General features: G+C 41.6%; 1 protein-coding gene across 1 annotated transcript in view; it reads right to left on the bottom strand.

Moving 5' to 3' along the window:
- TNRC6B (trinucleotide repeat containing adaptor 6B) overlaps window positions 1–15,800 on the bottom strand; it is a 132,734-nt gene that overhangs the window by 69,692 nt on the left and 47,242 nt on the right. The window contains exon 2 of the mRNA XM_065886775.1: window positions 3,559–3,646. Coding sequence (XP_065742847.1) covers window positions 3,559–3,646 — 88 coding nt within the window. The remainder of the gene's footprint in view (window positions 1–3,558; window positions 3,647–15,800) is intronic.

Below are 15,800 nucleotides of genomic sequence, written 5' to 3' on the forward strand. Positions count from 1 at the left end.
GCGGGCATGGCTCATGGGCCCAGCCGCTCCACGGCATGTGGGATCTTCCCGGACTGGGGCACGAACCCGTGTCCCCTGCATCGGCAGGCAGACTCTCAACCAGTGCACCACGAGGGAAGCCCAAACAAACATTTTTTGACACTTTTGCACTGCGCACTGTCCTAGTTACTGGAAATACAAATATGAATAAAGTCTTGAGAAACTTAAGAGCCAGTCTAATGGGGTAGACAGAAAGAGATGATTGTAAAGCAATGGGGTAGGCTGAGAGAAAGATGTGGAAGCACTAGGAAGAGGCACCACAAATGTTTGCTGACTGACTGAATGAATGACCCATTATAGAACCTCAGGCACATTCTCTACCATTCTTTGCATTATAGCACGTTTGCTGACTGACTGAATGAATGACCCCATTATAGAACCTCTGGCACATTCTCTACCACTTTTGCATTATAGCACATTTTATGCCTCCTAGTTGAGGTGCTGTCTCTACAGTGAGGTCAGAAACCACTAAGACAGTCACATGGTGAGCTTTGTGCTCGCTCCTTAAAAGTGCTAAATCAGAATCTAATTCTGAAATTACACAATGGTTCAGTATGATAAAACAATATCAAAGGCCATGTGTTAAGCCTAGATCCTGTGTCAGCCAATCTAGAACATTTCTGAACAAAAATGAGTGAATTTTTATTGTTCATAATTAACCATTTGAAATTTCATTTATGGTGATTTTCCTCTTTGTTGTAACTTTTAAACCAGTTCTTAATGCAGATGCAAATACACGGGGGAGACTGTCCAGCTGTATATATGAAATTCTCTGCATAAATAATCCCAATTCGCTCTCAAATAAATCCACACCATCTTTTATTTTAAATCATTTTTCTTAGTAGGATCCACAACGTAGGTTTACAGATGCACATTTTATTAATCACTTCTAGTATTGACGTTTCAGGTTAAAAAACATTGTTGTCTATGTGAAGAATGAGGATGAACTGTACATTGCCTAAAACAATCACTCTATTAGGCCTCTTCTTGTAAGCAGCCTTTGTTCAGGTTCCCCAGGGGCCAGCTTATAACCACGTATTCCCACAGACTGCAAAATCCAATTTTTGTACCCATTTAGTAGATGAAATGTGAATGCCCTAAAGGAAGAAAGCCTTGGGGCTTCCCTGGTGGCGCAGTGGTTGAGAATCTGCCTGCCAATGCAGGGGACACAGGTTCGAGCCCCGGTCCGGGAAGATCCCACATGCCACAGAGCAAGCCTGTGCACCACCACTACTGAGCCTGGGCTCTAGAGCCCATGAGCCACAACTACTGAGCCCGCGTGCCACAACTATTGGAGCCCGCACGCCTAGAGCCTGTGCTCCACAACAAGAGAAGCCACCGCAATGAGAAGCCCACGCACCGCAACAAAGAGCAGCCTCCACTTGCTGCAACCAGAGAAAGCTCACGCGCAGCAACGAAGACCCAAGGCAGCCATAAATGGAAGGAAAGAAGAAAGGGAGGGAGGGAGGAAAGAAGCCTTCACTGAGGTTCACTGTCCCATCACTCCTGTAGGAAGGTCACTGCATGTGGGTACAATGCCCCTGATACCCTAGAGCTGATGGACCCTCACATCACAACCTTGATGACGTGGAATGTGGCAGTATCCACCAAGTATAAAAAAAAAGCCTCTGGGGGCTTCCCTGGTGGCGCAGTGGTTGAGAGTCCGCCTGCCGATGCAGGGGACATGGGTTCGTGCCCCAGTCCGGGAAGATCCCACATGCTGTGGAGCAGCTGGGCCCGTGAGCCATGGCCGCTGAGCCTGCACGTCTGGAGCCTGTGCTCTGCAACAGGAGAGGCCACAACAGTGAGAAGCCCACGTACCACAAAAAAAAAAAAAAAAAAAGCCTCTGGGTCGTCATCTGACATTTTTATTCAGGCTCTTTACTGTCATTTTAGGTAGTTCTAACAAGCTCAGATTAGAAGCAGGTACCCTGACAGCATGAAGATGTGATGGTGAGCACACCACTATTAATAGAACCAGAAACACAATTAAAAGCAGACAAAACCTTAAGGAGCACAGTAGTCTATTACAGCACCAAACAATAATAAATATTTCTTTTAATTAAGTCTTGAAGAAAAGATAAATTACATTTCACATGTTTAATGTGGCAGTGTCATATGCAATCCAATTCAGAAAATATTTCCACTGTTTTTTTTTGTGCCCGCACTCCCAAATGATTTCAATAATTCAGAGAACAGAATAATGGGAAACACTCTATCCAACAGTGCTGGGGTAACTTGCAGTGTCCCTTGAGTTCGAATTTCTAGAGTCTGTTTCTAAATCTAGGGTTCCCTCTGAAGCTGGTAACTGTTTCCCCTCCATAAACTTAGCTTCAGTAACCTGGCTCCACAGCAGGGACCCTCAAACCTGCCTCACACTGAGGCCCTGCTTCCCAAGTGCTTCAGGTGGTGGTAACAAGAACTAGAGGCAAAGTGATTCTGCCGGGCACTTTGCAAAGGCAGAAATGCAACCGTGCCGAGCCAGAGTCTGCAGTGAGGTGGGGGAAGTTAGCTCAGACAGTGGCCAGGGCAGAGGGGCACGCTCTTCAGCAGAGGGGGCAGGGCAGGGAGGTCTACCCACTCTCTGTTCCCCACAACACTGTCAGGCAAACACTTCAACTAAGACTTGACAGTTGACAGCTGTCGGTCCTATGTCTTTTTTTCTTTTTTATAAATTTATTTATTTTTGGCTGTGTTGGTTCTTTGTTGCTGCGCGTGGGCTTTCTCTAGTTGCAGAGGGCGGGGGCTACTCTTCATTGTGGTGAGCGGGCTTCTCATTGCGGTGGCTTCTCTTGTTGCGGAGCACGGGTTCTAGGCACGCGGGCTCAGTAGTCGTGCCTTGCAGGCTCTAGAGCGCAGGCTCAGTAGTTGTGGCGCACGGGCTTAGTCACTCTGCAGCATGTGGGATCTTCCTGGACCAGGGCTTGAACCCGTGTCCCCTACATTGGCAGGCTGATTCTCAACCACGGCGCCACCAGGGAAGCTCTGTCTTTTTTTCTTTTAGCATCTCTTTTTCCCCAAGCAAATGCCTCAAAGCTGTGCAATACTATCTCCCCCAGAGCATGAAGCAAGCCCACCAGATCCTCTCTGAGGGAGATTTCTTTACAGAATTATGAAAAGGTAGACTCATATAAATGACAATGTTGTAGGTGGACCAGAAGGACAAGATCAGGGCAAATGGGAAGCTTTGAAAAGTTATTCTACAAGCTTAAGAAAATGGAGATTAATCATGACACAAATAAGGAAACAGTACAAGCATTTCAGTGTCGGTAACTCTCTTGCTTTTCTCAGTATTGTTTACTGTTGTTTTCAATAAAATCAGCTATAGCATTAATTTAACATCTACTTTATGGTAACAAATGCAGGTCTTTAACTTTCTCCCACTTTCAAACCTTAAAACTCTTAAGTAAATTAATGCCTCAAGTAGCATTATTAAGATTGTCAGGTATCCAAACCAAGGCAGTTACTTATTCTAGATGCTTGGCTACGTAAAGACAGACTTTAATTGGTAAAACCCACCTTCTGAGTGGCTTCTTTTTTCTTTTTATCCTCTTTCTTCCTTTTCTTGTCTTCCATTAACTGTTCTTCCCTTTCTTGCTCCTTCTCTCTGTTAAAGTAATGTCACACAAGGTTAAACATCTCTATCCACAGTCTATTTGTGTAGCAAATTAAATGCTTATAGATGGTAGGCAAGGCAACAAACATTTCATCTCTGACTGAGCACAGTATTCTACTTAAGCTAGGAGGATACATAAAACTCACCACATTTAGTTATCCCATTTTGGTTTGTAACCCCTTTTGCAAAACATGACATTAAGTTTGGTTTTAAAGAAACCCATTAAAGAGAGCCTTTATAATATCTTCCTAAACACACACACACACACGAGATTAATGTATTTCCACTCAGCAAAGAACCTGATTCGAATATATGACAACATCCAGTTGGCTTCTGACAATATTCCTCACAAATAATGCAGAACATGACTTCAGTTTTGGTACACAGGTGTTTATCACAACTTAGGTGTTTTCCCATGACATCTTCAGAGCGGTAAACATAAAACCCTATGTTCTAAATTCCGTATTTTTCTTCTGCATTATTAACACTGTATGTTTTACATGTTTTCTACTTGTGTTTTTAAGGCAGTATTGAAGGTCTTACAAACCCATGTATTCCCTATTGGGTGATTTGACAATTAAGATCATCAGGTTTTGCTCTCCTCAAAATAAAACATAAAAAAAAATCTAGTTGAAGAAACATGCTGAATCCTAAGAAACTAAGATAATGTAACTTATAACTCACATTTGAAAAATAACTGTAAAATGTAATATTTATTCTATTATATATTATATTCTTACATATAGTCTAATATTCTAATATATATAGAAAGCTGTCAACTTCTATGTATTGACTGGGAAAAATGCATAAACAACCACTGGTGTAACCTTGTGGTGTAGCCACAAGGCAGGAAACTCCAGACGCCATGCTTATTGAATTTCAGAGCTGGAAGGAGAGTTAGGGATCCAGCTCCCAGTTCCAACCTCTGAGCAGATGCTGCCTGCAGTACTTGTGATTTTAGGTGATCCGACACACCGAGTCCACGGTTGCACAGATATCACCTAGATAAAGGCTAAATTAAATGTCAGAGAAATTAAAGAAAAATGTTGAATGTTTGCAGACGTGACAAAGATCACAAAGATGGTCCTTGAAGGACTCAAGTTTGGGGAGTGAAACTCACTCAACCTAGCTAAAAGGAACTGAGGACCCACACTGAGGCACACCCTCATGAATAGGTAAATAACGCTTTATTTATAGAAAACAAGAACTAATAAACAAACAAAAAATAAGTGCTTTACCTATATATCAAGTTTTCAGTGGCTCTTTCTACATTCACAAATACTGCCCTTTCTCCTTCTGTATCTCTGGGCATTAATATACAAAAGCCTAAAGTCCACGATTCATACTCCAAGGCCACTTCCATGAACACTTCAAAAATAAAATCAAGGAAGAGATTTTATTGTAATTTCCTTAGGTTTAAGGCTGGATTTCTTTGGAGTCAGATTGTGTGCCATCAGCCTAAGTGTGAAGTTCTTGGTGAAAATCCACTTGCAGCGGTGGACTGCTTTAAGAAAATGGACTTAAGAAAATTGGCAAGATAGATGTTGACCATCTAAGGTAGGCTGGCCACAGATCCTGTTATATTTGGCTCCTACGGCCTCTCGCTTCCTCTGGCTGCAAATGGAAGAAGATGGGGTTCCTCATGACCCAGTTACTGTAACTTGATTTCCATATTTTAAACTAAAACTGACTACAGAAAAAGAGCAACCACAGCCTGAATATCTCCTGTTTAAATATTCAATGCTCTAAAAAGCATTAAGTTGCAAAACTAAAAGTTTATTTTTTAAATGCAATGTAGAAAAATAAAAAGCAGTCTTTTTTTTAGAATTGTGTGATCCCTTTTATACATTACTATTTCAAAATGTCAAGTGATAAACAAACATTGGAAACAGAAGATAAAGTAGTTAAGTCTTTAATGAGACACCTTTTTAAAAAACAACTAACCTTTTCAAATATTTTTTCCTATAAACAGGTAATTCAGGGAAAGGGACTGAAATTTATGTTCACGACAAGCAGATTTATTTCCAAAACAAATATTTTTCAAAGCTTTCCAGGAGACAGGCTGTGCTTTCACCCTGATCTTTTACTCTGTGTGTTGGTAGACTTGAGTCTTCTCTTTAAATTTCACTTCCTTAGGAAGAAATTATTTTCCCAAACCAAGCCTGACTTAAAAGCCTACCATTTGCTTAATAATGAATCAGAAAGTGTGGGGTTCACTTTTCTTCTAATTCGGTTGTGCTCTACCTTGGCTGCACATTAGTACCATCTGGGGAGCCTTAAAACATCTCTATGCTGCATCAGAGCCTAACAGGGGTGAAGAGGGCATCCACGCAGGGAAGGCATCTGTGGTGGTGGTGATGGGAGGTCCATTACATATGGGGGATTGACCAATAAGTCAATACATTAACGATGATGACAATCAGGTTTCTCACTACTGAAAAAAGGAGTTACCAAATGGAAAAGGAGAAATCTCAAATGAACCCTGTAACGTTGGATCAGAATTAGTTATTGGCATGAACTCCTGATTTTTAACACATAGAGACTGACATAACAAAAAAAGTAGATGCAACTTTGTGTGCCTATATGTGTATATTTCCTTCATGTATGCAAACACACACGCTTATTGTCTAGCTCTATCACTGAGAGGGCTTGGGAACAAGCAACGTCCAAATACTGTAGGTATGAACACACCTCGAACCCAGATTATGTCTTCTAAATACCATTCTTTACTAAGAGAACCAGAGTTCTTTGGAAAAAGAGCTAATGTGGGGGCTTGAACATGGAACTTACAAAATGAGCCTGGAATGCCTATTTGCCAAGAAGCAAGGAAATCCACAAATGATGGGACACGTCAAATGGTCACAAAGGCTTGAAGGGGCTCCTACAAGCTAAATCTGGGACAATATGACAATAAAAATAAGTAATGATAGTAACAGATTACAGGTCATTGCATAAAACAGGAAAACATCAGTCTATACAGATAGAAATCAGTAAATGAATACATTGAAAATGACAAGGAATGTAACAGAGTTTTAAAGCATCACACCATAAAAATACTTACTGATTATAAAAGAGAAAATAGTAATCATACAGAGGAGAAGCCTGGCAGACACTACCTTAATCAATCATCTATGTGAATATCATCAATAATGGGACAAACTGAAATTATGAGTCACCTGATTGGATGCTCTGAGAACACAGCATCACTCCTATGATACGTATAACCTGAATATCATCATGAGGAAACATCAAACAGCCCCAGATTGAGAGACATTTTACAAAACTACTGGTTTGCAATCTTCAGAAGTTTCAAGGTAATGAACACTAAGGGAAGATTGGGGAAGTGTTCCAAATGGAAGGAGATTGAAGAGATACAACCACCAATTGCAAAGTGTGATCCTTTTACTATAAAGGCCATTACTGGGGCCAGTGCTAAACCTTGAAAAGGAGCTAAAGATTAAATGGTAGTAATGTATCAGTGTTAATTTTTTTTGATGGTTTTATTGTGCATACATAGGAGACTGTTCGTGTTTTTTAGAAATACACTAGTATTCTAATTATTGGGGAAAGGATGCACGTGATGGGACATTGGGTCAGCAATTTTTTTTAATTATTAAGGGAAAAAAGTGTTGTGTTTTTTTCCCCAAAATCATAGTTGTAACTTTTGAGTAAGTTCAAGGTTGTTTCCCAAAACAAAACACCAAAAAACAAACATCAGTAAAACCACTGCCCAGGCAGTACTCCAGATCGATTACATAGGAATCAATGGGGTTTTTTCCCCAAAGCCCCCACCCCCAAGTGGTTCTAACATGTAGTTGGAGTTGAGAACAACTACTCTAAATTCCTGTGCTAAGCCTACACTTTAAAACATATCTATTTATACTTCAAAAATCAAACCTCCCATACAACAATCAAACACAAATGGCAGGGACTAGGTGGGTCTCAGTTAACCTTCAAATGCTTCTAGATCTAGAAGCAGGAGAAATCATTGATACTTTCCCCCATCTCTAAATACACAGCCAGATACAAGCGTAAATACTGTAATCGAGAATAAATCTACAATGATAAAAAGCCAAAACTACTCTTAAAAATGTCCAAAGGGAAGAAAATCAACAGTTTCCTTCTTTCTTCTTCTTTTTTTTTTTTTTTACAAATAACCATTAGTTGCAAGAAGTATGTACAAGTGAGTTTTTTTTGTGTGTGTGTTTTTTTTTTGCGGTATGCGGGCCTCTCTCCGTTGTGGCCTCTCCCGTTGCGGAGCACAGGCTCCGGACGCACAGGCTCAGCAGCCATGGCTCATGGGCCCAGCCGCTCCGCGGCATATGGGATCTTCCCAGACCGGGGCACGAACCCGTGTCCCCTGCATCGGCAGGCGGACTCTCAACCACTGCGCCACCGGGGAAGCCCACAAGTGAGGTTTTTTTTGAGAAAGGCAATATCTGAATAAAAGGGGAGATTATCCAATATTCACCTGAGCTGAGGCAGAGCAAGACTCCTGTTTTGCATGCAAGTTCAGAACACTGAAGAATAACGATGCTGACATTCCTAAAAACCTGCTGCTTCTCATATCCAAAGCCTCCAAGGTTCTGAGGCCATGCTGGGGGTGTCCAGAGCTGTAATATCCAGATGACAATTCCCTTGAGCTGACATCCAGGGCCATTCACAGTACAGTTCCAAATTCTACACTTCCCTCATCCACTGTGCAGACCTGACACAAAAACCTTCCTCCTTTTTGTTGCCCAATGACATCTTACCCCGTTGTCAAGCCTTAGCTCAATGTCCGTCTGCTTCAATAAAGCCTTCCCTGACAACTCCAATTCATAAGAACTCGCCCTCCTCTGTACACCTCACCACCTCTGCCGTGCCTCTTGTCTGGTCCTCGAGGGGTTCCAAGGCAGATGCTATCAGTCACTGGCAGCACCAGAGCATGTAAAATGACTTTTCTATAGCATGGCTGCTTTGACCAGGGCTCTGGGAGGAAGAGCTGGTTTGGGGGCTCCTCTGTGTCTCACTTCCCTTCTACCAGGATGCCCAGGAACTGACCCATTTCTTTAACAAACATCTATGAGCCAGGCACTTTCCTAAGCACTGGAGGTACAGCAGAAACAAAACCAAACCCCAGCCCTCGGGCGGGCTTACGTTCCAGTGGGGTAGATAGGCATCAACCAAGATACAACGAAGTACACGTATCAAATATACATTTCAGGTGGCAACAAGTGCCTCGAGGAGGATGGGGCAGGGTGAGCTGAAGAAGGGTTAGAAAAGGCCTCTCTGATAAGGTGGCCTAGGAATGGAGACCCACGAGGCGAGGGAGATGCGGCTACCTGGGAGAGAGCACTCCAGGCAGAGGGAACAGTAAGTGTGAAGGAATGACACGGGGGTGTTTGGCAAGAAGGCTGGAGCAGAGGGAGTGAGGGAGACAGCGGCAGATGAGGTCAGAGAGGGAGCAGGGCTCTCGTGAGAGTGACTGCACTTTTCAAACTAACCGGGACACATCTGATAACTGAGTAAGGAGGCAACCTGGGACTGGGGTGCACACACATAACCAACACTTCCGATACCTCTAATTCTCACCTTCAATGAAAAGGCCCATTTCTCCCCTCCGGGTCAACACTTCCAGAGCTCCTGCTTCTGTCCTCCCAGGGGCTGGCATGCCTCCCTCAGAGCACCCATCACACTGTAGAACAGCAAGCCAAACAGGTCTACGTTTGCTACCAATGAAGTCTCTGGACGCAGGGGAGTTGCCCTTTCTCTTATCATATGCGCTGAGCACAAATGCCAGGACACACTAGGCCCTCTACTAAATGTTACCAAAATGCATGATTACGGAGCAAGCGACACTTTTCTATCCCTTCCGTGGGACACGTGTTCAAGAGAAAAGCCTCAAAGCACCTAATTAAATCACTTAACAAACATACGCTGAGTTACTATTATGTGCCAGGCCTTGATCTAGGCACTGGGCATGTAACAGTGGCCTCAGGGGCTGACAGTCTAGACGGAGACAGACACACACATACACAACACCAGGAAATCATTACAAATGCCATGAAGAGAATAATGCTGGGAAAGGGGCTAGAGAGTGACCAAGAGGGAAGGGACAGGGAAGATGGTGAGCTACTTTACACAAGATGCTCCCAGAAGGCCTCTCTCAGGCAGTGAGAGACCGAAATGCAGAAAATTATCTGGGAGAAGAGTGACCAACCAGGCTGAGAGAACAGTAAACACAAGGGTCCTGAAATGGGAGAGTGCATGGTGTGTATTTGGGGCTTTATTTTTTGAGGGGAGGAATATTCTTCTCCCTCCCTTCCCCAACCCCCCACAGCAAAACCCCACACATACCCTTCAGAGTTTTCTGTACTTATCTTGTAATAGTCCTTGCTCACATCAAAAGAACTAGGCATTCCATTTCTTAAAAGCTTCTGTTCTACGTCCGTCCTTCCTTCTTTATCTCAGTGCCCACTTCACGCCAAGCACTGTGCTAGAGGCCAAGATCCAGCAGCAAACTAGATGCAGTGCTGTTGTCTTCCTGGAGCTCTCAGTTTAAATTTTTGTGTGTGTGATAGTTTTTTAAATTATTTATTTATTTATTTTGGCTGAGCTGGGTCTTCGTCGCGGGGTGCAGGCTTCTCTAGTTGCAGCACGTGGGCTTAGTTGAGGCATGTGGGATCTTAGTTCCCCCACCAGGGATCAAACCCGGGCCCCTTGCATTGGCAGCATGGAATCTTAACCACTGGACCACCAGGGAAGCCCCTCAGTTTAAATTTTTCAACAGCTGCATCTCGTCTCACAGCTCAGACAACATCTTCAAGGGAGGAACCTCTGCTCTCGCTCTCGCTCTGCGCTCCATCTTTACCAGCACTCTGGGGTACTCTGAAGACAGCCTACAGTGCCATTGGTGTTTTCAAAGTACCAGAACCTTGGATATGTGAATTCATAGCTTGTAATAATCTAGGTAAGAGATCAACTTCTTCTCACAAACTAGAATCATGACCAATGATTCCTGAATTGCTCAAACCCAAACCCATCATGCCTCAAACATCAGGTAGAGGCAGGACTGACAATTTCATACTTGAAAGCAGTAATCACCAATATGCTGACCGGAGTGTAAAGATACTAAGAACCTCAATTCAGCTAAACAGACAGGGTTCATCTTAACAGGAAAGTGTGTCCAGATAATAAAGAGCATCTTTCTTTTCTTGAAGGTGGGGATAACTGGCCACAACACCTGATGCTCTCTGGTCAGTAAGTGTGGCGGCACCTTTGGTCCCAGTTCCTAACCAACTCTACACAATTGAGGCAGACAGACCCGAACGGATACAACATATCCACCCAACATGTGAAACATGCCAGAAGCAAACCAATACTGTAAAAGAACAAGCTATCAATACATCAACAACTTGGATGAATCTCTAGGGAATTATGGTATGTGAGCCAATTGTTGTAAGGGAGTCCCAAAAGCCAATCCCAAAGGTTACGTCCTGTATGATTCTATTTACAGAACATTCTGAAATGAATGTTGTTGTCATGAATGTTGTCAATGAATGAAGTAGTTGTTAGGGATTGAGGGGTTGAGGTGGGGTGAGGCAGGGTGATTATAAAAAAGGGTGACACTAGTGGTCCTCATGGTGATGCATCTTCTGTATCTTGTTAGTGGTGGTGGATACACGAACCTACATGTGACAAGACTATAGAACTAAACACACACATACACAAATAAGCACAAGGAAAACTGGGGAAATCTAAATAAGATCGGTGAGTTATATCTGTCAGTATCTTGGCTGTAATACTGTCCCACAGTTCTGCAAGAAGAAACCATCGGCAGAATCTGGGTAAAAGGTACCTGGAATCTCGACGTGTTATTTCTTATAACTGCATGTGAATCTACAATTATCTCAATAAAGATATTAATTTTAAAAAAAGAGCCTCAAACATTGACTCATCTTTTAGTTATCTGTTTAAAAATTTTTAAGGACTTCTACTTTCAACAACTCTTTTAACAGCTCTTTATGAAAGTCACATAAGAGTCAAAAAGAATTTTAGAAAACATTTTAGCCCTGACATTCACAGAAATGCATTCCCTCAAATATTCTAGAATCTACACTTCACTCTAATGTATTCAAATTGTTACAGCTTCATCAGTCAAGGTTCCTTGCGTCTTTGGTACGTTGATATGTGATAAATATGATACCGCTGGATATTTAAAATGTTCCTCTACCATGCAATTCGTAACATCATCCTTCTACTGAGAAGTTTAGTGCTGTGCTAGTAATAAAAGCTATTATTTGACTTTGCGGTGGATAAGTGCATCAATTCAGCCAACGTCAACTCCAAGCCCCTTCTGGCCTATTTCCCAGACTCCCTTACAACTAGAGATTGAAATGTGACTTATGTCCTGCCAATAAGTTGCGCTCGTGCATGACTTTACTAGGGAACTGACAGGGCACAGGGCACCCCTCTTCTCAGGGAACAGACATGATGTGGTCCTGGAGCCAAAACCTCTAACAGCGGTTTCCTGAATGTACAGGAAGAGGAAAAAGCTCCTGTGGGGCCGCCAGTTCCGTGGTGTGATTCCCAAGGATCTGTGAGACAGCATCACCATTTAATAAACCCCTGGCACCAGTGAGAGTGAATTAATTCTATTGTCTGACACTAAGAACTCTGTCCAACACAGATATATATATAAGCTTTCCAAAGCACACGTAATATATGTGACTTGTATAGACGTTTATTTCCTTAAAAGACAAACGGTAATCTCGGCCATTTATAAAACAGTAAGAAAATAACTAGACACAAAAGCATTAACATTCATAACCAATTAAGGATTAATGATACCACACATATCTGGAGTGAGGAAAACTAACAAAAGGAGTGCAATGAAAAGAGTTAAGCAAAGTACCAGAAGTATCCATTTAGAGTGTTTTTAATTAAAAACGCACACAGAAAGAGAGCATGTTGGAATAAATCCATTTCAGCAGAGGAATCACATAGCAGGATACTCCAAAGATCTGTGTTGGATTTGTTCTGAACATATTTTCATTTGCTGGATCTGACTGAGGGAATTTAATGGGATGCTAATGTAATTTGCACATGGTATTAAATTAGTAGACAAGGCCAAACAGGACAGAGGCATCAAAATCATTCTAACACTGAGTGGCTCATGGGAAGAAAACCTAGAAAAATTAAGGTAAATATATTTTTCATTAATTTAGAGGGATGCAGAAATTTCTCCTGCCTTCAGTTGCACTGTGTAATATGCAATAGGCTATTCTTTTGTGCGTCTAACAAAATTAACACCTCTCCTTCTACATATGACTTACCTTTCTACAAGAGGCTGCGCAAAACAATGCTTCTCAAACTTTAATGGGAATCTTGTTAAAATGTAGATTCTTATTTAGTAGGTGTGGGTTGGGACCTACAATTCTCCATTTCTAACAAGCTGCTGGTTCCTGGACCTTACTTTGAATAGCACAGGTACAATGCACTTACTTGGTTGTTCTTTCTAGGAAATTATGGAATTGTAGTTACTTCTCCAGGGATAAATATTAACTTCATTAACATCAAGCTTATGCCTCGCTATTCCCATCTGTGTTTCAGTGCCAAATTACAGTGTAATCTTCATAAAGATATATTAAAAGTCAATTAAACAACTTGTGTAATATCAAATATGCATAAAATTCAATTGAAACGATGACATCAGGAATAGCTAGGACCAAATGTGTGCAGGCAAAAAATCCATGATGACAGCAAATGTAAGGCACCAATAGTTGAAGGGGACCATCAACTGCAGGGTACGTGCAGATTTCAGGTATGTCAAACGTAAAAAGAGTTTGCGTTTCAGAATCAATTAAATATGGCAATAATACTTTTGCATATATAACCTCTGATTCTAAGCATCTCACAAATTCCCCCACTTTCCATAGATGAGGCACATGCAAGGAATAGGTTTATTTGGAATTACTCAAATCAAAGGAAGATAATACATTTAAAAGACCTTGTTTTCACTTTCAAAAATTCCATGTGGCAAAAGTTATAACCAACGATGCGGGAGGTTTTTCCCTGCGAAACCCTTCAGGGTTAGAATGGTACCTGAGGAACACCTAATTTGAAATGATTCTTCTTATACTTTATATACTGTTGCCATGCAGCCCAGCAATCTATAACAAAACCTTCTATTCAATCTTAGTGCAGCTGTGTAGGAAGTTCTCTATATTGCTTTGGAAATTACCTCCTTATAGCTCCCACCCACTGGTCCTAGGCCTTCCTTTTCAGACCGCACAAGTTAAGTCTTCTAAATCCGTATTTGTAGTCATCTATCATGCATCCCTGATGCTTTCTCAGTTTCTTCAAACATTTCACATGTGACCTGGTTTTCTGCCCCCTCACCACTGGGGTCATTATCCCCTAAACATGTCCAGTTTGTCTACACGCATCCAACTATCGGTTAAAGCAAGACCAAATAGAGTAGACCTGCCACTTCTTACCTGTCCCAGATAATATTTCACTGCCAATACAGTCAAAGAGCCAGTTTGCCTTCTTAGCAATCACATCTTTCTGAGTTACAGCTACCTCACACCCCTATTTTTCACAGTACTGCTAAGTTACTTCTCCAAGACTGTGTGCACAATCTCACATGTGTCTCTCCCAAAGTCCTCTGTGCCAGACTGTCTGTCAGCCTACCACTGCGGCCTCCTACAGTCTTCCCTGCACTGCAGGGAAAGGGCTGGAACAACATTTCCCAGAATCCCTTTCTCTGTCTGGTCTAGGTTGGACACAGCCAATGAGAGGCTCTCTCTTGGTCTGGAAGGCAGAAGTCAGTATTCTCTAAAAATAGTTGCAAGCAGACACGTAGGCAGCGGCAGACAGGACTTTCCACTTTTACAACAGCTTCCAGATGAACTGGAGCCATACTGGAGCTGCAGGCAGCTGCTGAGATCACTGCTTCCCTGGGAACCCAGCACTCTACTTTCATCAACAATAACAGTGGTCTCCCTGCATTCCCCCACCCCAGCCAGACTTCCTAATGGTTTTGTGAGCCTTTAATTCCCTATAAAAAACCTTTTCTTCTAGGAAAATACAATGGGTTCTACAAAAGAAAAAGCTACCAGAATTAATAAATGACTTTAGCAAGGTTGCAGGATATAAGATCAATATACAAAATCAATTCTATTTCTATATACTAGCAACAAACAATCAGAAATTGAAATTGTAAAAAATCCTATTATAGTAGCATGAAAACTTACAAAATACTTAAGGATAAATTTGATTAAAAAAATGTCCAATCCCTGTACACTGAAAACTATAAAATACTGATGAGAGAAAAATTTTAAAACCTAAATAAGTGGAGAGGTATACTGTGTTCATGGATTGGAAGACAGCATTGTTTAGATGTGGATTCTCCCAAAATTAATGTACAGATTTGACACAATCCCTATCAAAATCCCAGCATGACTTTTTTTTGTTTAGTAGAAACTGACAAGCTCTTTTTAAAATTCATCAGGACCCAGAATAGCCAACAAGGTTTAAAAAGAACATTTGGAGGACTCACACAACCTGACACCCAGACTTATTATAAAGGTACGATAATCAAGACAGCGCAGTATTGGCAGCGGCATAGACAAAAAGTTCAATGAGAGAGAACAGATTCCAGAAATAGACTGACACAGAAATGGACAACTGATTTTCGAAAAAGGTGCAAAGGCAATTCAGCAGAGAAAGGATAGTCTGTTTTCAACAAATGGTGGGGTAGCAACTGAATAGCCATATGTTTAAAAAAGAACCTCAACCCATACCTTACACCACATACAAAAATTAACTCAAAATGGATCGAAGACCTGAATATAAAACTAAAAGAAAACACAGAAAAGAAAATCATTGTGATCTTGGGTTAGGCAAATTATTTCTTAGCTACAACACTAAAAGCACAATCCACAAAAGAAAAAAAGTTGATAAAGTTGATTCATCAAAATTAAGGACTTCTGCTCGCCAAAAGATGCTGTTAAGAGAACAAAAAGAGCAGCAGACCGGGAGAAAATATTTGCAAATCACTTATATGATAAAGAATGTGCATCCAGATATATAAAGAACCCTCCAAACTCATTAATATGAAAACCCAATTTTTCAAACGGGCAGAAGATTTGAACAGACA

Source organism: Phocoena phocoena, chromosome 11 (assembly GCF_963924675.1).
Source record: "Phocoena phocoena chromosome 11, mPhoPho1.1, whole genome shotgun sequence".
Lineage (NCBI taxonomy): Eukaryota > Metazoa > Chordata > Mammalia > Artiodactyla > Phocoenidae > Phocoena > Phocoena phocoena.